At 32.6% G+C, this 24,495-nt stretch overlaps 1 protein-coding gene across 2 annotated transcripts in view; it reads right to left on the bottom strand.

Annotated features, from left to right (window-relative positions):
• The window catches only part of NRDC (nardilysin convertase), a 77,897-nt gene that overhangs the window by 16,309 nt on the left and 37,093 nt on the right, over positions 1-24,495 (bottom strand). For both annotated transcript variants that reach the window (XM_006200478.4, XM_006200479.4), the window contains 11 exons: positions 19,936-20,009; positions 15,497-15,592; positions 14,342-14,464; positions 12,579-12,636; positions 10,759-10,832; positions 9,324-9,393; positions 6,975-7,052; positions 5,404-5,524; positions 5,264-5,322; positions 4,951-5,005; positions 962-1,066 (listed from right to left, as the gene is read on the bottom strand). In XM_006200478.4, coding sequence (XP_006200540.1) covers positions 962-1,066; positions 4,951-5,005; positions 5,264-5,322; positions 5,404-5,524; positions 6,975-7,052; positions 9,324-9,393; positions 10,759-10,832; positions 12,579-12,636; positions 14,342-14,464; positions 15,497-15,592; positions 19,936-20,009 — 913 coding nt within the window. The remainder of the gene's footprint in view (positions 1-961; positions 1,067-4,950; positions 5,006-5,263; positions 5,323-5,403; positions 5,525-6,974; positions 7,053-9,323; positions 9,394-10,758; positions 10,833-12,578; positions 12,637-14,341; positions 14,465-15,496; positions 15,593-19,935; positions 20,010-24,495) is intronic.

Below are 24,495 nucleotides of genomic sequence, written 5' to 3'. Positions count from 1 at the left end.
ATGCACGAGGTCCTGGGTCCAATCCCCAGTACCTCCATTAAAACAAACAAACAAACAAAAAATGAATCTAATTACCACTGCCCACACACTAAAAAATAAATATATATATCAAAGTTTCTCAACCTCAGCACCGTTAACATCATCTCAGGCTGGGTAATTCTTGTATTGTTTGTTCTATGAGGGGGAGGTAATTAGGTTTATTCCTGATTTCCACTTGGAGGAGATACTGGGGATTGAACCCAGGACCTCTTGGGCACTGAGCATGCGCTTTACTACTTGAGCTATACCCTTCCCACTGGCTGGCTAACTGCAGAACATTTAGCAGCATCTTTGGATTCCACCTACTAGATGCCAAGAGCACTCCCCAGCTGTGACAAATAAAATGTACCCAGACACTGACAAATATCCCCTGGGGGAAAAATCATCCCTAGTTGAGAACTATTACCCTGTATGGAATAAAATGACTTATTCCCCAGGACTAGCAGAGGAAAGACCCTGACCAACTATTTATTTGTATGTAATACTGTCTATAAGTCACATACTTTGAATTCAGAGAATCTTGTATTTTTCTTGTAAATATGTTCAAATGATTAAAACTTAATTGTCTTTAATAGAATTAAAAGGTTAGTTAAATAAATCTCTAAGTGTCTTTAGCAATTAAAGCACATAATTCTTAGGAATGACTTTAAATAACTATTTTATAGAAGTTTCAGCACTTGAAAAGTAGTGAAAATATTACCTAAGAAGAGGTCTTGATTTTCTTCTCATATTAAAAGAGTCAAACACAAGAATCATGAAAAATTACCCACAAAACTAGTGATATTTCTTCTGTTTAAACAAACAAAAACCTTGGAAACAGACATAACCAAATTTTCTCTATTCCCACAGTTCTTAAGTACATCTCTGCACTATCTCACCCTCCTCTTTCTCTACAAGTAAGTTTTAGAAATGGAAATCTTACTTCTGGCTTGTATTCAAAAAGAAGCTGATCTCCAGTGAGAAAGTCCTGTAGTGGGTACAGCTGCATATTTTCACACAGATTTTCCACATATTCAACTGGATCTGTCTGTAAAGAAATAAAATTACTTCACACCAGAAACTTCCTATTACTATCCTCAATTTGCCACAACATATAAATACTTAGATTTTTTAATAAACAATGAGACCAAAAGCTTCCAAACAGATACAACAAGATATAATTGTAGCTTAAGGATCTGATGCTCAGAATTCTAAAAAAAATTTAGCCAGAGCTACTACCTTAAGGAGCTTAACCTAACACCCTTCCAGTCCCCCACCATGAGCCCTACAACACACTTGGCTCTAATCACAGCACAGCTTCTTCATGAGAGAAATTACAACACTGAACTATACGTGCTTGTTTACATGTCCAGTGCCCAACACAACCGAGAAGTTCCCAAAGACAGTCTTCATCATTTTATCACCTAAAAACTATTTGTAAGCATGAGTCAAAATCAATGTAGAAATCAAAATGTGTCATTAGATAAAAGTCTTGATATAAGAAGTTACCTTAATCATTATATTACTTCAATTTAAAACTGAAAGAATGACCACAAGCACTTTAATCTATGAAATAGAAATACCTTTCCAGAGGAAAGTAACCAATTCAAGTATTTACTAAGCACCCAAATGAACAGAATCTTAAAAACTGACAGGTCTTTTAGATACCAAGTGGCTCCATTCCTACATTTTACAACAAGGAAATTACTCAGATTGATTAGATGTCTTACCCCAGGTCACACAATAAGTGACAGGCAGAGCAAACACTAGAACTCAGGCCTTTTAACATAGTAGTGAACACTCTTTCCTAAATACCACACTGCCTAGTCCTTTCCTAGACAGTGTAGGTTGTTCCCTTGTCTAATGGAAGACAGAACAGAAGTGAAGGTTACTGCATTCATGGAGAAGAAATGAGACATGCATACATCAAATTAGAAACCATACGTGTATGATACCTACTGCATTATCACATAAAAATAGAATATGGAAAAAGTAAGAAAAGATTGTTAGCTTTTTTTGCCCACTTCAGGAGACATTCAAGCTGATTAGTCAATAAAGTGCTACTGTTGTGTGTGGGGTGGGAAAGATGTAAAGGTACCTGAAACATACATTACTTTTACAACAGTAAGTCTTGTTACCATCAGTCACCATACAAAGCTACTGCAGCATTACTGACTCTGTTCCCTATGCTGTACATTACATTCCCATGACTTATTTATTTTATAGCTGGAAGTCTTTACCTCTTAATCTCCCTTGCCTATTTCACTTACCCCACCCTCTAAAGTGCTATTATTGTTTAAAATGACTCCCCTTACCCTGCCCTAAATTTTTTCATCAGTTATTTTCACCAGGCCCTTATTTGTAAGTTAACTGTTCTAGTCAGTATGCTACAAAATTGAGAGATTCAAAATATTTCCTATGAGAGAACAGGACCCTGGCTAAAAGCAGATCCTTGGTGCCAAGGCAATGGAAAAGGTACTAGAAAAATAACCACTTAAATTCTATCTTGTAATTTTTTAAAAAATATAATTCACATACCATAAAATCTACGCTTTTAAAGTATACAATTAAAAATAAAATTTACAGTAAAGTGTATAATTCAGTGGTTTTCAATGTATTCACAAAGATGTGCAACCATCACCTCTATCTAGTTTCGGAATATTTTCATCAGTTCAAAAGGAAATTTTCATACCTATTAAGCAGTTGCTCCCTGTTACCCACACCACCCTAGCCACTGACAACCATCAGTCTGTCTTCTGTGTCTACAGATTTGCCTATTCTGGATATTTCAAAAAAAATATAATCCTATAATATGTGATCTGTTGTGTCTGGCTTCTTTCGCTTAGCATAATGTTTTCAAGGTTCAACCATGTTGTAGAATGAATCAGTACTTCATTCCTTTTAATGGCTGAATAATATTCCACAGTATGCATAGTCTACATTTTGTTTAATCATTCATCTGTTGAGGGATATTTGGTTTGTTTCCACTTTTTGGCTATAGTGAATAATGCTGCTGTCAATACCAGTGTACAAGTATTTGTATGGACATATGTTTTCAATTCTCTTGGGTGTATATCTAGAGGTGGAAATGCTGGTTTATATGGTAATTCTATGTTTAACTTTTTAAGGAACTGCCAAACTGTTTTCCAAAACAGCCGTACCATTTTACACTCCCACCTGCAATTTATGACAGTTCCAATTTCTCTACATCTTCTCTAACACTTATTATCTATCCTGATTTTCTTTGTCTACTACAAACTCTCCCTGCTTTCCATTATTGTTACCTTATTCCTGTTTCTCTGCCTACAGAAAAGCACTTAAACAGCTTTTCTCTAGTTAAAATAGATGATTCATAAGACATATTGAGTCTAAGTTCCCATGTGAAATAAAAATTGGTTGAATAGATTGGTTTGAATAGTTTGAAAGGGCATTACTAATTGTCTTTATTAAGATCAGAAAAAAAGTCTGAAAAGAAGATATGTCAACTTTGTTAATAAAAGAGAAATGTATAAAAGCTGAAATAAGCTGAGTGACTTAATTTAGCAGTTCAAACAGAAGTATGGGTGGTTCTGACTTGTTCTGACTTTGTACTGATTAGGTTTTAGTGTAAGATACTTTGGGCTTATGTTTTAAAATCAAGACAAGCATTCATGAATACTGCTAAAGGTGAAAAAAAGTGAGGAGAGACAAAATGGCGGGGGGTGGAGAGCTTACAAAAAAGCTTAAAAATAGTTACCATATAATTCAGCAATCCCACTCTTGGGCATATATCCAGAGAAAATTCTAATTTGAAAAGATACACGGACCCCAATATTCATGTCAGCACTATTTAGCCAAGACATGGAAGCAACCTAAATGTCCATCAATAGTTGAATGGATAAAGAAGATGTGGTATCTACGCACAATGGAATATTACTCGGCCATAAAAAAGAATGAAATGCCATTTGAGCAACATGGATGGATCTAAAGATTATCATACTAAATGAAATACGTTTATGCAAGAGAATAAATTTGTTTATAAGCAGATACATGCTAAAAAACATTGAGGGGTGAAGTATCATGATTATAATTAAGTCTCATATTTGGAGGGAAATACATTAACAAACATGTACATACACAAATAAGAGAAAGAGAGAGAAGAAAATATAGCAAAATATTAAGAACTGGTAAGTCTAAGTGAGGGATACACCAGTGATCACTGTACTACTATGGCAATTTTTCTGAAAGTTTAAAAAGATGAAGGAAATATTGCTCTGTGGAGGGGTCCACAGGATTCAACAAATTTCCAAAGGGATCCAAGGCACAAAAAGGGTCTTAAAAAAAACCCTGCTCTAAACTCCTTAGCTTTCAACTTTCCTTTCATATATTCTATGCTTAGACTTGTAGGATCATAAGCTTTTTCACAATACCCCAGAGTTCCTTACTATGTCCTTCCCATTACTTAGAATGTATCTAAATCTTACCCTTTTTTAATGCTGAACTCAATTCAGATTTACTACATCCATGAAGCCTTCCCTGTCTTACTCCAATTAAGTCAAATGCTCTCCTTGCCCTGAAATCCCAAAGCACATTATATAGGTAATTACTACAGATTATCCGGTAGAATGCCTTCACAATATTTGAATTCCCAAAATATCCAGCTCTCCAGGAATGTTTATCAGATAGACAGTTGAAATGTCTATATAAGTAGATCAATGATTATCATACAATATGATCTGTGTCAATCTGCCTAATCCTCTCACCATTACTACTCAATATAAACTCAAAAACGCAAGAGTTAATTTTCAGATACACTCAAGGCAATCTCGAGACTCACATGACAGAGAATGGCAGAATTAAAACTCCAGTGACACTTCCAAAAAGAGGAACAATGTCCATACCAGTTTCAACTTGGTCACAGATAACAGTCAAAAAGAATTTGACTTCCAGTACCTGTTCTTGGTAATGAAATTCATTATCTTCAATTTTCCGAATCTCTTCAAAAATTCTGTCAAAAAGAAAACTATAATTAGAATACATTTAAATTTCTCACTAGAGTTATCAGTAAGAAAAGAGAAGCAAAAGAAATGCCCATGTAAACCTAAATCCTTAGTGTAGAGGAATAAGGATATGGAGCCAATAAAGGAAATTAAGCAAGAAATGCCTGAAAAACCACTACAGCAGGATTAAAGTAGCCTACTGGCAGCCTGAAGGCTAAAACAAACTAGAATTGACCATTGGCCTAATTCTAATAAGTATATATTACCTTTTTTCTGGGCCTAGCTTCTGTAGCATTTTTAAATACTGGAAGACAGTATGAGCAACCTAAAAACAAAACATCTCATTATAGTTTTGCATAAAGTGATACTATTATAAATTTTTTAAATCTCTGTTTTAATTATTTACCTCATAGAAATGTTCATAACCCTCATCAGTCAATGTAATAGAAATGCTGAACACTGAATAAGTAGAATTTTGCTCAAATCCTGTCTCACCATTTCCACCAAACAGTGCAAGAGCCCAGCACCTGTAGAGGGGGAAAAGTTAACCTAATCAATATCCTGGGATTGTCGATCTGCAAATATTTCAAATTAACAAAATAGGTAGCCTTTCTATATAAAATGTGGGAAGCCCAGTCTGAAGTCTTTCTAACAGCAAGTTTAAAAGTATAAATTAAAAAAAAAAAAAAGCACAAAGTCTTCCAAGGAATTGTACTGCATGCAGAAATGACCCAAAGGAAAAAACAGCCATATTTATTTGTTTAATGGGAACACCAATACAATATTACAACATAGTAAAACTTTAACATTTTCACAAAGCCACAGTCATTTTTTGTTGAAGAGAATAGAACAAAATATTAAAATTATGCTTGCTGGGAGACATTTCTCATATCCCTTTTTGAACCTGTCTCCCAGGAAAAGTCTTAAAAAAACAAATAGATACATCCCTACTTAGGATGTCAAGTGAGCCCTTTGAGACTATAAGCTAACCTACATAAGTTATCTAGGAAAGAAGCAATAAGACTGTATCTTGGGGTGATAGGTATAGCTCAGTGGTAGAGTGCAGCTTAGTTAGCAGGCATAAGGTCCTGGGTTCAATCCCCAGTACCTCCACTTAAAAAACAAACAAACAAACAAAAGACTGTATCTTTTCCTGAATAGAATCCTGAAAATCTAAAATAAGGAGGGAGGAAGCCAGAATGAAGAAGCTGAAATTCTAATAAAGTTCAATAAGGTAGAAAGGTGACACAAATCTCAAAGCATATTACATTTATTGTATAAGGCATATATGTATCTAATATCATTCATTTTTTTCTTTTATAATAACCCTGCCCTCTCAGCTTTCATTGAATAATCTAGCACATATCAACGTTTTAAAGTTTTATTTAAATTTCTCATCTACCTTTCCATTCTTGAGTTAGCATATAGAAAAGTCAAACAAAGAATTACTTTAAAATATTGGTCCTGATTCTAAAGCTTATTTCTATTATTGGCTAGGCAACTTAAACAAGTGCTTAAATGTGTTAGGAAACATTCTATTAACATGGCTGCATATACTGTTCACAGTTACACATGTTTATATGAGTTATCTGCCCAATGAAGTTTTCATTAAAGCCCACCCTCTGGGTTGGGAAAGCGTGGAGATCCACAGTATTTACATAATTGACTTCATTACTATTCAAATCCAAATTCCTGACTAGAGATAACCTTTTATATAATTCTGGACTCTATATAATTTAAAAATTTTTGTGTATAATTACTTCCAACATGGGTTAAAAGTAGCTTCCAAGGAAATACACAAATATATGACCATTAAAATAATCTAGGTTAGGAAAGAGACTATAATTAGCATTACATTTGATTCTAGGCTTCCTGGCAGATAGAGCATAAAGTGAAGAGAATGGGTCATGTAACACTTGCTGTCTATCATTTTTCAGAGACTGCTACATTGAAAATATTTATTAATTAAATACTTGCTTTTTTCTAAGGTAAGAAAGAATGCTGCCTTTGCCTTCATGTCCAACCAGCCAAGAGATATAATGAAGTGGCTTTGCCCTTTAAAAAAAAAAAAAAGGTTAAGGTCAGAAATAAAAGAAAAATAAAGTTTGAATGCACTAGAAAATCTTGCTTCTGAGATTGATATTTGAGAATGTGATTATAAACTTATTCTCACATAAATTCCACTAAATATGGAATTATAATCAATTTGATAGTATCAAGATAAAAACAGAAAACATGGTAAAATTTAACTTCATCCAGAAATCACTGAACAAGTACATTCCAAAACCTAAGACTACCACTTTTTCTTTTGGATACTAAACTTACTTCTTTCCATGGTAAAATCTTTTTGTTTTACTCAAAATGGAAATAATATTGATTCTTTATCATTTCAAAATCTAATACAGATATGAATCATTCTGTATCTGCAAAAGCTTTCAGCATTGCATCAGGCTCCATGGTAAACTGAAATGTGTTGCTCTACTGGTCAGAAAATCTAGCTTGCAGTTTTAGTTTTTCCTTTAAGTAAATGCATGTTCTTGAGCAAAATACTAACCTCACTCTATTTTCTTTTTCTCTTAACTTACCTAACTACTTACTCATAGGATTTTCATGAAAATGCAATAACAGGTATAAAAATGCTTTATTATATAATAATACACTTTAATAGTCTAAGCAGCTGTTTATATATTATTTACTCACTGGCTTCTACTATAATGTTGGGAATATATTCCTACCAAAAATATACAAAAAAATTGAGTTAGGGAATCTAAACATTCTTAAAATTTAAAATTAGTTTACAGAATAATACTTAGTAAACTCTTAAAAGTCATGGTTTAAAGTATGAATTTGACATATTTTAGATTACATCTATCCTGAAACCGATGTAGAGGAACAAATCATTTCAAGAACGAAGCCAGTTCACTATATAACATTTGCATCTGAACAAAGCTAACCATACTGTATTTGGTAACTCTGGAGGGAGAAATACTTGCTTCTCTGTAAAAAATGGCTCCCCAAAAAGCTACTTTACTGGGAATTCACACATTTGGGATAAATATCAGGTTAAAAATAACCCATAAAAAATTACTGGATCAAAACATACAGAAATGTTAATAGTCTTTGGAAAACAGAATCACAGATGACTTTTTTCTACTTTTGTGGTAGATTACCTTAGTAATCAGTCAGAGGATAAACAATGCTTTGTTAATTAAGAAAATAAAAAATGCAAAAAAGATGGAAGAATAGTATATATAATATAATTCCATTTCCATAAAAAGATATGTGTTTTACAGTCATTGTTTTAACATCTGAGGGATATATAAGAAACTACTAATCGCATATCTTTGAAGACAGAGGAGAAACAGGGCTTTATTTTTTACTTAATTTCTGCCCTCAATATTTTAATATTTTACAAGCATAATATTCTTATAATCAAAATTGAAAACAAACAGAATAAACTTTTAAATATGCATATAATCATTTTAACACTTTTGGGGACACTCTAACATGAAACTATATAATCAATGTACATTACTTTTTCCTCTATTACCCTTGCAAGTAGACGATACATTCTCTGTTTTCTCACTGGAGGCACACTATTCTTGTTAACTTTATGGGACTTGATTGAATATTCTAACATATACGTGAAAAAAGCATTTTTTACAGAGCTTAAGCAATAAAATACTTTTCTTTCCTTCTGCTTGTGCGTATGTGTCCTCATGGGTTTATTTTGTTGGTAATGGTTTTGAAAAATTAAGCTAAATTTTTATCAATTCATTAGCATTTGTTTCTAGTTAGAAAAGCATTAGTAGCCATTGACTGATCCTTAAAGAACTTCTTAACCCATGCATATTGCTCTTACAGGATAATTATATAAATAAGTTGAAATTTTTCCTAATTTCTAAAAATCTGCCCTAACTCATTCCCAACTCATTGGAGTAAGTCCTTGAGATTTACAGTGTAGTCCTATACTTTTAACAAAATCAAACTAAATGGTTACTACTGACAAATAAATCATAAGCTAATATATTTCTGTACTCAAAGTACTAAAGAAAATAATTACAAAAGTTAGCATTCACACTAAAAATACTTAATTTCAAAGACTCAGGAAAGGCAACTAATTGTAAGAAAACTCTAACTTTTATACCTAAGAATACATTAAAATATATACCAAAGACTTAACCAATTCAGGAGTAGCAGGTCCCAGTTTACCATATTACTTATGTTTATAAATCCAGAACCCCTAAATTTAAACCATTTAGTATGCTTTAAAAATATGATTCTCACTCGGAATCTAATTGAGTAAATTTGCACTTGAATTCTTACCTGTAATGTTGCTGTTGAGGGGGAAGTGCCCATGTGATGGTCAGAGCATGAATTTTTCTGATTGGAACAACTGAACAAAAATATTTTTCAAAAGAGCAGATATAAGTGCTTCTCCATAACTTACATATATTATGTTACATGATTTTTTTTAACTCAATATATTTCATCCTCCAATAAGCAGAGGAAAGTTAAATATAATGCAATTATTTCAAGTTGCCAATTTTCCAATTTGAATAATGCAATTTTTGTAAATTTCCTTTCAATTTGGTTTCACGTAGAGAAAGCATGGATAAAAGAATTATGAAAACATGAATGCCCCAACAGATGGATCCCTTATTGTAAGAAAGGGTACAGAGTTGGAGTCAGAAGACCTATGGTTGAAATCCAGCCCTACTACTCTCTTGCTGTAATGTGTTTATACAACCTTGAGAAAATCACTTGTATTTAAATCTTTCTGAATCTGTTTTCTTATGGTATGGTCAGTGGGGTAGGCTGAAGTAGCGCTAAGATTCTTCCCAGTGCTATTATTCTATGAGTCTACAATGAGAAAATCTAAAGCCAGAAAGAATTCAATAGAAAATAAGCTGTTTCTGGGAAGAGTCAGCTTAGACATAATACAGCAAGTATCAGATAGAGTGTGACAAAAGTCATTGATCAGAGGAATGGAAGAGGAAAGAGACTGGCAATGGAGTGAAGGAGAAGGAGAAGGGAATACCTAGGCAATTAGGAGAAAGAAAAAATCTGCCATAATAAAAAAGAACAAAGAAAGAGAAATGGTGAATTAGGAATGTTTCTGCAATATCCATCATGGGCAAGTTGTTAAGCAAATTATAGCACAATAATATGATGGTTCATTGAGCAGTTATTACAAATCTAATATTAAATGAAAAATCAAGAGATAGAAGTGTATGTACTTTATCATCTCAACTACATTAAGAAACTATACCTATACAAACTCAAAAGGAAATTTGCCAAACCACTTCTCTGGATACTAAGATTTAAGGGTGACTTCCCCTTCTATTTTTTTACACTAAATTAATCTTTATTCAACAAAAATTGTCTATATAATGAAGATAAAAGGAAATTATTTCCAAAGTGTCTTCCCATTCTTTTAAAGGGAAAAAGAGCAGAATACAGATAAAATGAAATAGGAAAGAAACAAAAAAACAAGAATAAACAATAACAAGAGGAAAAACAGGCAGAAAGCAGGAAACAGACTCAAGCAGCATCAGGGTAGTAGACCAATCAATCTGCTACTAGTTAGTGGCCTGCTATCTGTCGCTAGTTGGGTTTCCACTGTCTAATCTACTCTCTTTCCAACTCAGCTGTACTTTCTGTTGTATTCTCATTTTCAAAGAAAATTGGCAGCCTCAATTAAGTTTTAGAGAATGTGCTAAAGTTATTTCAAACAGTTTTAAACCTTTGGTTCACGAACCTCTATAAAGTTTGTTAAATGCTGGTGTGTCAAATGGATCCGTTAAATGGCCAAAGTTTGGTTTGGGTAACCCACTGAAAATAAAACAAATACATTAAAATTTAATTGGCAAAAGCCTTTATTAGCATTATCTTTAGGGATGCCCTAACTGATAGGTATTTATAATCTATTTTTCTACATACTCCTGGCTGAAAAGCATCCTAGGCATAAGTGAATAGATGGCAACAAAGCCACAAAATCCTGAACTACACAAACTCTTCTTAATCTCAGCCCCAATAACTTAAATACTTTTAAAACTCACAGGAGACAGAAAACAATAAATTGAAAAGACTTCCCCTCCCAAAATTTACTGCCTCTATCAGCCCCATTCAACTTCAGTTCTCATCTTAACACAAAGCCGTTTTAGAAAGAAAACTTAATCCAACAAATATATAGTGATTACTAAAGTACTATATTAGGCACTGTGGTACTAAAAAACTTGGATTCTCCTTCTAGATGCTTCCCATCTGGTTGAATATATTGTAACTAATATTTCTTCTAAAACATGGTCAATATGAAAGAGTACTAAATACTTAGAAGACTTTTTAACCTGTCTGATTAAGGAACCAAAGTTCTTAGTGAATAATATTTAAGAGAATTTTTAAAAATTTAAAATTCTTATAAAGAATTGACAAGGCCTAATGAATCCCTCTATTCAACATAACTGATTTTATTAGTAAAGTTTCACAGTGAAACACATTTCAATCTGTCATTTGACATTTTCATAGTTCATACTCATTTCTTACCAAAACAAACGCAAACAAACAGGTAAAACAACCCCACAACTTTGGCGTGGCTATCATTATCTTTCCATATTGTTAATTATCAATGGAAATTTACATAAAGCCAAGATAATAAAAACCAATCAGCTGGTATTATAAATTATTCTAACATTTTTAAAGGTAATTTTTCTTTCATAAATTTAAAACAAACTGTCTTGGAATGAAGAACTGGAAAAAGTCTAGCTTACTCACCTGATGCAAGAAAAATAATCTGATTTCATTTAGTTTACCAAAATGCAAACTGCTAGGTGTGGGAAGACTTAATTGCTTGAGAATTAAATTTTTTTATTTGTAATAAAAATGTAATAAAGTATCTTTAAAATATCTGTATTACTCTGATGAATCTGAGATGGAAAAAAAATAGTAGCTTTCTGAACTGGAATCCTATATCCAATTTCTAGTAAAAGGCAATTTGACTCAACTATACAAAATAGGTTTTTCATATAGTTGAATCAGGCAATATGGAAAGTTAATCACCATTTAATCATCATCTACAAGATTATATCTTTCATAGGGGAAAAGCACTCCAAGTTCTAAGCAACTGACTTAAAAAAACAAATTTTCAGGATACAATTTGTTCTAAGGCATTGTGTGTGTGTGTGTGTGTGTGTGTGTGCGTGTCTGTGTGTGTGTGTGTGTCTGTGTGTCTGTATATTCTGCCTCTGAATACAATACTTGCTTTTATATCATAGTTTCAAACACTCTACATAGTAACAGAAAAAAGCTCTGAATAAACACAAAGGGAGGTATAAATTCTTCAGAGTTACTGCCTACTACAAATTTACAAGTTTATAAGTTTTGAACTATAGAAACTATGGAAACCTGGGTTCTCATCTTAGTTTTCCCAATCAAAAATTGTGTGATCTTGCTAAACCAGTTTAGGTCTTAACTTAATCACCTGTTTGAAAAACAAACTGAAAGCAAAACCCTTGGGACTCATGTAAGAAGAAATGGCCTCTAACTCTATAGGTGTATGATTTATGAAAATAAATGTCTTACTTGTTTGGTATCTGAGAGAAGATTTCAGTCACCCACTTTTCCAGAGTATCCAGCGTTTCTTGGTGGAGATGGCAGGGAGAAGACAGGAAAAGGCAATATTGTTATTAAAGGTAGAAATGCAGTTAGATTTCTCACAGATCTCTAGCTATAAAACAAAGGAATATCTTAATTTGGGCATCACTTGCCACTCCTTAACCAGTAATTAGTAACAAGAAAGTAACAATAGTTAAGAAAACCCTGAGAAACAATTTTCTTAGACTCCTTTATTTTTTCTCCCTGATGAAGTTAGAAAAAGCACGCAAGTGAAAAAAAAGTTTTTGTTTATTACTAGGCTAGTGTGAAAGACTGAGAGATAATACACCAATTATCTTTCTAACCTATTCCAAAACTTACTTCCTCTAGGAAGATTTCTCTTAACTAATCTACACTACACTGACTCTTCTTGGCAGTTCATCAGTACTACTATACTCCATTTATTTTACATTAATTTATACTTGCTGAGGTTTTAATACATCTTCTTAGGTTTATATAATTTTTATCTTCTTTTGATTCTTTTCTTACATTCCATAAGAAATTCTTTTGAAATTTCTAGTAAAACAGGAGATCTAAATGAGAAAGGAAACCTTTTAACTTTTTTCTAGTGACCCATTACCATCACTGTATAGTATTTATAAGTTCCACCAGATACATGAGTTTCACTAATTCTCAAAACAAATGCCCTAGTATATAAAATATAAGATGCAAATTAGACTAATAAAGTTCTAAATTTATTCTATACTACTTGTATGCTCTTATATTTGTCATCACAGAGGAAGAGAATGCAAAAGAATCAATATCTAGTTGAAGAAAAATGCATGTTCATGTCAGATTTAGAAATGATAATTAAAACTGCAAATTAATATTACATAATGAATATGGAATTGCCTATTTTAATAGATGTTGTAAAAGGAATCTAGAAGCACATTTGTAGTTTGAATGCCGTAGCATATCCGTAACTTTACATTCAAGTCAACTTTAGAGGACTAATTTTGATCCTAAATGCAAAAATGTTTTGTATTTAAGTGACAAGTCAGCTCTGATCTTAATTTTGACAATGAGAGAGCAAAAATTTATGAAAACGGGAATCATATTAGGGTGAGAGGGTTAGTTTTACAAAAACAAATGTGCAAACTATAAGGTTATGTCAAAAGAAGTAGTTTAGCAAATGACTGTAAAATAGCCTAAGGAGATTAAAATATAAAGAAAACGAAAGAAAGCTATTGTGATTTCTTTAATGAGAAAAAGTTAACACAACATTATCTTCAGCAATGATAAAAGAAGGAAAAAAGTAGAGGTATTGATTAGTAGTTTACATTTAAGATATTTCTTAGATTTCAATTACTGGATCCTATGTAAGGATGAAAAGACCAACACTGCGCCCTGTAAGAGTTTATGACTAATACAGATTAAATGCAAAACCAGAGATAGCAGAGGCAGCAGCTGAACGTGGCTTAAAAGACCAATTCACAATCTATTAGTACACATTAATATATTCAGAGACTAGCCTAGAGATAAGACCTACATCTATAAGAGAAAACACATTTGCCTGAGAATCAGATGATTTTGTGCTTCCCTGAGCTTTGCCACTTTTCTCTGTGCCCTCTCCAAATTCTGATTTCCTTCACTTCATCAAGCAATTAACAGCGCACTGCAACAGTAATAAAGCAGACAAATCCTAACAAAGCACTACTTCCAAGTAATTATGCCACAGTAGACAATATTACCTTTGGATTGAACCACTAAAGTCATGTAATGAGCAGAATAGTAATGCATCCAGAATTCTCTCAATCTAGCATGTGTATCAATATTACTCCTTTTTGGCTCATGTTTGAGAGTCTCAGCATTTCCTATAAAAAGATGAAGAAGATTTAGAAATAACTAAGTTTACTTGGTTAAAAGTCTCTACCAACAATGCATCCTCTGCTACTACATACAACTAATGAAATAACCCAAGTGACTCAAGAATATTGAAACAGTGTGTAATAATAATAATACAGGACAAAAATTCACAAGAAACAATTTCAAAGAATATTTTAACACATAAGGAATTAATATCTAGTTGGCAATACCTTAACAATTTAATTGCCTTAAGGTTGCTTTCTTAATAGTTTACTATTCAAGTCAGGTTTTACCTCTGAATTGTCTTAACAACATTCTGCATAGTTCTTAAAAATAAACCACATAAAGCAAGGATGCCATATAAAGTGTATATAACTGTACAAAATATACAGGGAAGCAAAATATCCTTTGAATGAAGTACCACTTATATCAGTTCATTCCAGATTCTACTCTATGGTCAAGAGGAATAATTTAAGGTTTAAAACTGAATTCTAACACCAAGAAAAAGCCATTATGAAAAACAGATACCATTTAAACAGCTTACCAGATAAACAAAATTAGGTCACAGCTCAAAAACTATTAGAGAAATCACTGAATCTCTGTTGATAAATGGAAATGTCAGGCTGGGGTAAAGCACACACTTTATAATCAGATACTAACAGAGGTTCAAATTCCACACCCACGACTATCAGATTTAAGCAAATTAACTTCCCTGATCCTGTTTCCTTATCTTTAAATGGAGATTATAATGGTACCCAGCTCATGATCATTGTTATGATTGAATGGGATAGTTCATGTAGTGTTTAGCAGATGATCTGGCACCCAGAAAGCATTCACAAAATGTTAGATGCTATTCTTGATATATTCAATGTTAGGCATGCTTAACTACTGTCTATTTGAAAAGCTACCTAGTTACCCTAAAAGAGAAAAGGTATCTAGTTATCCTACCCTTATAACTTCCCATTCTTTATAAACTTTTCATACTCTTAATCTTCTTTAACTAGAAAATATGAAATAAGATGAAGTGTTTAATATCTTACCCCAAAAAAATTTCCCCATAGGATGTCCAGGTCTAGCAAGGCTTCCAAACAACATTTCCTTTCTGTTTGCATCAGAGGGTCTTGCAAGCTGAAATTCTGTCAGTTTTAAGGAAACATTTTTAATAAAATGAAATTCAGTATCTTACTTTATTATCTGGAAATTCAAGCTTAAAGAACTGAAAGTAAAGAAGTAACAAAAATTAATTTTGCAAGTCATGCGTAGTAAGACTGAAGTGGGGAACTCAATGATCTACGACAGGTTCTATGGGGTTTTTTTTGTTGTTTTGGGGGGAGTGGGGGTAATTAGGTCATTTATTTTAATGGAGGTACTGGGGATTGAACCCAGGACCTCATGCAAGCTAAGCACATGCTCAAACACTGAGCTACATCATCTCCTAGATCAGGTTCTATGACTTAACATATTCTATAACTTTGAGTAGTCAATTCACTGTTCTAGAGGTTTTCTCTTATTTTCAAATGAAACCAGTAGTTAATGATCAGAAGGTTTCAACTGTAGGATGTCATGTCTAAGATTTTACTGATGAAAGTGCTAATAAAATGTTAACTCAAATTCCTTATTACCTGGGAACTTTGTTATACATATTGTTTAAATTTCTTCCAAAGCCAACTATGTTGGTAATGATGTACTAATTGTTAAGAACAATCACTTTGAAGTTAGAAATATCTTGGCTAGAATCCAAGTTCGGCCATTTACTAAGCTGTACAACCTTGAGAAAGTTATCTAACTTCCCTGACTCTATTTTTGCATCTATAAAATGGAGTTACTAGCACCTAGCTCACAGGATTCTTATAAGGGTTAAATAAGACACAGTCATTTCAATAAATATTTACTGATTGACACAACATTGTAAACTGCCTATACTTCAATAAAAAAAATAGATAGAGAGAGAACATCTTTTATGTGGTAGGTACTACTGAACTAGCTGCTGGAGGAAGAAAGTTCATAATCAAAGCAGAGGCAAGATATCAGGCTGAAGAGATAAGGAAAAAAATAGTTTTTAAAAGAGCACCTCTAATCCTCAAATAAGACAACAGGGGTAATAATCATCATAATAATGCATACAATAAATGCTCGATAACATTAGCTATTATATTTATCATGGGAGTAATAGTAAGACATTGCAAATGTTTAATAAGGAGAGTGACATTATCAGATTTGGACTTCAGCAAGTTCATTCTGGCTGTAAATGTGAAAGCAAAAATAGAGGCAGGAAAACTGATTAGGGACCATCACTATTGTACTTGGTAAAGAGAGTGGAAACTAAAGTGGTGAGAGTAGAGATGTAAAGAAGCAGAAGTAAGTATATTCAATCAAATACTTCCGGCATAAGCCATGAAATCTAAATCAATGATGAGACAGTAAAAAATACATACATTTGTAATTTCCACAGTGGGAAAAGATACATAATAAATATATATATGTAGCTTCAACAGAGAAAATTTTTTAAATCTCTGTAAAAAATATGAAGATATGGCTATGAACAGAAGAAACAATTTCATTAATAAATGGGATAAGCTGAATAATGGCCCCCAAAGATGGCCATATCCTAATTTCCAAAACCTGTAAATGTTAGCCTGTGCTGTAAAAGGAACTTCGCGGGTGTGATTAAATTAAGGATCTAGTGAAGGGGAGATTATCCTGGACTATCTGGGTGATCCCACTGTAATCCCAGGGTCCTTATAAGAGGAAGGCAATAGGATCAAAGTCATAAGATGTAGAGACAGAAGTAGAGGTCAGATAGGAAAGAAGTTTCTACACTGATGGCTCTTAAGATAGCAAAAAAAAGACAGCCATAACCTGGGAATGTAGGTGGCACGCAGAAGGTGGAAAAGACAAGGAAACGGATTCTCCACTGAAGCCTCCAAAAGAAAAACTACAGTCCTGAGGAAATACGTTAGATTTCTAACCTCCAAAAGTTTAAGAAAAGTTTTTGTTATTTTAAACCACAGAGTTTCTGGTAATTTGTTACAGCAGCAGCAGGAAACTAATAGACATATAAATGTATCTACAAAAAAGTGATTTAGAACCCCCTACAACTGATAAATATAGAATATAAATACTGAGCACTTAGAGAACACACTCAACCACTTGCTTACAATTAAAAAAGCCTTTGGCCATATCCTCAGTCTCAATCACTAAGATACATTACGTAGGCAATTACACATATTTATGTAAGAGTATGAACAATCACTAAATAAAGAGCTAATTATTAAGAATAATTTTTTCCTCTACAATCTTCACTTAGCAATAAGTTAATCTCATTTTAAAACCTACTCTGTGGACATTTACATGAGCTATTGTTACTAAACATACTCAAGGAAACTGTGAAACACTGAACAGACCTATCTGTACGTACTGTGCAAATAAATGCCTATAAACATATGTGCATAACCATTCTTTTGAAAGATAAAACCAAAAACAGATTATCAATGCAGGGTATAGTGATAAAGTAATGAAAGTAGAATGAGTTAATAAAGTAAAAGCCCAGAAAGGAAAGAATCTCTTCCATAAGCAGGTAGAGAGGAATAAAGGAAAAGGGAAAAATGAATCTACCAGGACAGTTTCTTGAACTTTCCTTTCAACTCCTCTTACGTTGAATGGGCCATCCAAGCATAGAGGCAACAGAAAACATGCAAATAAGATGACAATGATAAAATAAAGACAATCACATCTGAACAAAAGAAAATAACATGTGATTATTGAGCTTTCAAAACTGGTTAATGAATACTAGTTTATTACACCAGTTAAAACTCAAGACCTCTTCCATCACCCTAATCTCCTCCATACTAAGAAGGTTAAGTAACTAATGATACATACCTAGCTAGCTATCTGTATCAGATCACAAATTGAAATCTGGGTCTCCTATCATGAAAAACAAACAAACAGGTGGGAGGGTATAGCTCAGTAGTAGGGTGTGTGCTTAGCATGCACGAGGTCCTCAGCTCAACCCACAGAACCTCTATTAGACAGATAGATAGATATAGATAGATAAACCTAATTATACCCCCCAAAAATAAATAAAAACCTGAGTCTTTAGCTTAAGTTCATTTCATTTAAGTTCATCTTAAATCAAAACTACCATATGTGTATGTATAGTCATACACATATCACATATCACATATGTATTTGGTATATATATTTCTGCATATTTCAAAATATAATAAAACATTCTGAATTAAACTTGTAAAATCAAATTAGATATTTAATATTTTAAATGCCAATTTCAACCCACCCTAGAAAGTAATATGAAGAAAAACCTATTTGAAAGAATTTAAGACACAGATTATATAGTTCTTGAGTCCCAAAAAGTAAGGAAGGCTTTTAGAGTTTTCTCTAGTTATTTTGGTTTTTCATGAAAACAACAAACATTTATCTGGGCCTGTGGTAAAACAGACACTGTGGTTAGGCAAGTAACAAAAATGAAGAAAATAAATCCTTGATTATAAGGAGCTACTAGAGGCAGGAGTAATCTAACTCCATCCCACCCTCTTATTGAGGGCCAAAGTTAGTGACATTTCTGTAAGTAAAACACAAGTTGGCTGACTTAAGACAGAAGGTTCTTTCCAGCTGCCTGCAGTTTATTCAGTGTAGTGAATGCTATAAATGATTATTAGGACTAGACACTCAATCAAGCCAAGGGGAAAATGCTACAAAAGGAGGAACTAGTACAGAGAACTCACCTCTTCAGTTGTTGCAAGCCAAGCCTAACCTATATAAACTGGAAGTCCACCAAAGTCTAGTATGACATGTTTCTAATGCTAAACTAAGGAAAGCTTAGTTAATCTGCAGTGGTGCTATTTTTGGTACTCTGTAATTAAAGAATATTTACAGCACAGCTCTATAATGAGCCCTCACTCTATAAAGACACATAGCTTTCCTTATGATTTTCATTCTTTAAATCACAAAGATAAGAAAAACTGTCAAAAAGTAAAATTAAATGCATTTCCTTCTCAGGGGTTTAGTTTATTCATCCATAAATATATCACAATTGTACTTGGAACCACAGAAATTTAAGCCACAAAGCACCAACACACAGAGGTAACAAAGGATAAGCTATTTAGGTATTAGGATGGCACATTAAAATAAAGCCTCAGAGAAAATGTCTCTTCATGCAAAAGAGTATATGTACTTTAAAGTTTTAATACCCAGCATTAACGTTAAGAATAAGGCTCTTGCCCTGCAAAAGATCAGTCACTATGGTAAAACCCTCAAAAAACAAAGGCCGAAAAACTGAAAATCTACCATCCTTATGATTTATTTCAAATTTATACTGAATTAGACATCTAATGGCTTCAGGAATATAGATAATACATCTATTTCAATTTAGCCCTTTATGATATAAAGAGTGATAAATAATAAATGTGCTAAATAATGGAACAATGAAGGAAAAAGTGGTAAGACACAATAAAGCACTTACCACTATCAACAGCTTCAACTTCTCGGTCAATTGCATCTCTGATCATTAGTGGATGGATGAAGAACTGGGCCCACCTGAAAAAAAAAAAAGTTCAGTAAAAGCTTTTCATCAGTCAACATCTACTAAGTTGGAGATTTAGTTCATATCATGTGTATGTAAAACCTAAACAATATTCCTCATTTCTTTAAAGTCTATAAAACATCCATACAGAGAAGTACATAAAACATGAACATGCAGACTATAAGGTAAACACCTGAGTGGCCATCACTCAGATCAAGAAATAGACCACTGTCAGGACTCTAGGAGCACCTGGCACCCACCCTATCCTCAGAGTTAGTATCATGAGTGTTATGGTAATCACTTCTCTGCTTTTCTTTATAGTTTTACCACACATATGTATTTCTAGACCAGTGTTTCTTGACCTTTTTTTATTATCAACCCTAGGGAGCCTATTCAGAAATTTTCTTCTAATCACTCCCATATGAAATTTTTAGAGATACACAGTCTGTTTATATACTGTATGTGTAGCTGCATTTTTATAAATAAAACATGTATAAAGCATACTCTTTTTAACTTTTTAAGTAAGATTTTAAAGGCTATTAGTAGTTCACATAACTGTATTTGCTATTTAACGTAATTTATTATATAAATTGTGATGCAAATTACAAATACAAACTATCCATTTATATGATTGTAGCAATGCAATCAAGTTTTAAAAAATTAAAATTCATTTTTCCAGCAAAAACAAAACATTGAAAAAATTAATTTCTTACCATATTTAACAAACTTTGAACTTTTGCTTGATCTGAGAAGAAATTTTAACTTAATTAGCTACTAGATACTCATTAATATATTTTTCTTTTCAGTACTTGGTATAACTAATGATGGGCTGAATAACTTTTGTTGAATTAAATGTAATTCTAAAAACCAAACACAAAAGCACAGAGAGGATTAAACATAAACAATATCCACAAGACAGCAAATGGCAACCAATTGACACATGCACACCACCTCTAGTGATGAAAGTGAGATCAAACAATCATTTGAAAATCCAATCATCTATCCACCACAATTTTGTAGCACTGACCTTGTATACTTTGTATATCTTCCATGAACTCAATGTCAGTATAAATGGTGTTCATGTGATATATGAGAAAATTCAAAAAGAAATTAAATACTAAGTGAAGATGTTGCAGGTAGTGTTAAGCTTTGGATAGCCACAAACCATTATAGTATCAAACATTTTTTTCACCTTTAAGAACCAATTTTTTAGTACCAAAAGGAACAATATGAATCCCATTGAGAATGCATGTTCTAGAGAATACAGTTTTGTTTCAAACTTCATATAAATGGAAATACAGTATATATATTCTTGATGTCTCATTTAACTCAACACTATGTTTTTAATATTCACTCATGATGGTACATGTGGGCTGATTTCAGGTTTGAACCATTACAAATAATGCTACCATAAACATTCTTATAAATATGTACTGGGGCACATACACACAAGTTTATCTAGATACATGTCTAAGAAAGGAACTCTTAGGTAACAGCATATGCATTGTATGTTCTACATCAAAGTTTTCCAAGGTGATTATATCAATTTACATTTGCATTTTCCTGATTCCTAATGAGGCTGAACATCATTTTATATATTTATTAATAATTTTAGTTTATTATTTTGTAAAATGCCTGTTTAAGGCTTTGTTTCCTATTAGGTTGTATTTTTTCTTATTGATTCTAATAATATATATAATTATCCATTTGTATGTCATACATTATCACATATAAATTGTCACATATAATTACATATATAGGCTATTCTAAATATAAGTCCTTTGTTAGTTGTATGTGTTGCAAATATATTCTTCCACTTTATACATGCTTTTTTCACACTTTTTATGGTACCTTTTGATGACATAAAGTACTATCATTTTCCGTTTATGTTTTGTTCTTGTGCCTTGTTTGATAATACTTACAAGGCTAAAGCCACATTTATCTCTAATACTTTTTAGTTGTACTTTTCACTTTTTGGCTTATAATCCACCTAGAATTGATTTTTTGTGTATGTTGTGAGGTAGGGAGTCAATTTTGCTTTTGTTTTTCTTTATAGAAGCTCAACTGCCTTGGCATCATTTAAGAAGACCTTCTACCACTGTTCCATAGTGTCCCTGTTAAAAATCCACATAAGTTTTGGTCTATTTCCAGGAAATATTCTGTTTCATCGTCTGTTTTCCTAGCCCTACTGCTAACACCACAACGTCCCAATGACAAAACAAATCTTAGTATTTTGGAGGTCAGGTCCTGCTACCTTGTTATTTTTCCAACTCAAAAATATCTTGGCTATACCTAGCCCTCTGCATTTCCTTATAAATCTTAGAATTAGCTTGTCTAGTTAAGACTAGATAAATTTTCTGATTATGGTTGTGATATATCACTGATGTATCACCATACATTAAATGGGAGAACTAATGCCACTAAAAAAAAAATTCATGGATAGTATTTCTCTCAATTTATTTAGGACTTTTAAAAATATCTCACAATAAGGTTTTAACATATTCTCCATAAAGAGGTCTGGAATGATTCTTGAGTGCTTGCTTATTTATGTAGCTTTTATAAACTTCTTTTATTTCAAACTGTTACTGATTATTAGCATTTTTAATTTTTATATATCAAGCTATGTTACTAATTTCAGTCATTTTTATTTGTAGATTTTACATTTTGTACATTCACAATCATATATGCTATGACAGTTGTGTATTTTGCTTATTTTTCCTTCTTGCCTTACTAATAGAATGATGAAAAGAAGCGATCATAACCTACATCTGTCTTGTTCCTGATCACAACATGAAGTCTTTCAAGGTTTCACCATTAAATATAAGGTTTGGTTTAAAATATCAAATATCATATTGAGAAAGCTGCCATGTACTCTATTGGCTAAGAGCATCTTTATGAATAGATACTGAATTTCATCATGTAATTTTTTCCTGCATATAATGAGGTGTGGTTTTCTCCTTCAATCTGACAGTGTGATGAACAGCACTGATTTTCTGTTAACCCTACCTCATATTTCTAGGATGAACCCAACTCAGTATTGCCATATCAGCCTTATTATATATATGGCTGTTTGTGAGTCTGGTTTGTATTTTTCCTTATATTATACTTTCTCATATCAAGGTTATGTTACCTTCATTAGTGAGGGAGGAATTATTTCTTCCTTCAGTTATTTGTAGAATTCTAAACAAAAGAAGTTTATTTTTGAGAAGATTTTTCATTACTGATTCATTTCTTTAATGATTATGAGATTATGCAAACTTTTAACTTATTTTTCTTACGTGGGTTTTATAAATTATATTACTAAGAATTCATATACTTCACCTAGTTTTTTCATTTACAGACATAGGTTGATCAAAACATTGTATTTTCAATATCTGTCAAATTATGTTATATTCTTTCTCTTTTTCTCATATTCTCTTGACCAGTCTCATGAAAGGTTTATCTATTCGGTCATTTTTTTCAAAGAACCAACATATAGCTTTTTTAAAACTGTTTGTTGTTTCTATTGAGAAATAATTTACATACCATAAAATCTTCCTTTTAAAATGCATAAGTGGATTTTATTACATTCACAGGATTGTACATTACCAACTGTCTAATTTCAGAAAATTTTCATTAACCCAAAAATAAATACTGTACCTATTAACAGTCATTCACCATTCTACCATCCTCCTAGCCCCTGGCAAACACTAACCTACCTTTGGTCTCTATGAATTTGCCTATTCTGGACATTTCATATAAATGGAATCACATTATGGAGACTTTTGTGTCTGGCCCCTTTCACATAGCATATTTTCAAGAGTCATTCATGTTCATCATGTACCAGAATTTCATTCCCTTCTTATTGCCAAGAAATATTCCTGTGTATGGATATGCCACATTTTATTTATCCATTCATCAGTGGATTAACATATAGGTTGTTTCTACTTTTGACCTATTATGAATAATGCTGCATGAATTCACACAAAAGTTTTTGTGTAGACACGGTTTCAATTCTCTAGGGTATGTATACTAAGAGTGGAATTGCTCGGTCATATGTTAACTCTTGAGGAACTTTTCTGTTTTCTAACATAGCTGCACCACCAGCAATGTATGACAGTCCCAATTTATCCACACATTCATCAACAACTGTTAATGTTCCTCTTTTTGAAGTGGTATCTCATTGTAATTTTGATTTTCACTTCACTAGTGACTAATGATGTTAAACATCTTTTCATGTGTTTATTGGCGACCTGCATATCTTCTCTGGAGAAATGTCCTATTCAGGTCCTCTTAAAACTGGGTTATTTGTCTTCTTATTGTTGAGCTGTAGGTGTTCTGTATATATTCTGGATACTAGCACCTCACCAGATATATGATTTTTTAAGTACTTTCTTCCATTCTATGAGTAGTCTTTTCACTTCCTTCATAGGGCACTTTAAAGCAAAAAAGTTTTTAATTTTAATGAAGTCCAATGTATCTGGTTTTTCCTTTGTTGTGTCGGCTTTTGTTACCATATCT

The sequence above is a fragment of the Vicugna pacos genome, chromosome 13 (assembly GCF_048564905.1).
Source record: "Vicugna pacos chromosome 13, VicPac4, whole genome shotgun sequence".
NCBI classification, from domain to species: domain Eukaryota; kingdom Metazoa; phylum Chordata; class Mammalia; order Artiodactyla; family Camelidae; genus Vicugna; species Vicugna pacos.
The sequence above is the reverse complement of the archived record's forward strand: the minus strand, read 5'-3'. Positions and strand labels throughout refer to the sequence as shown.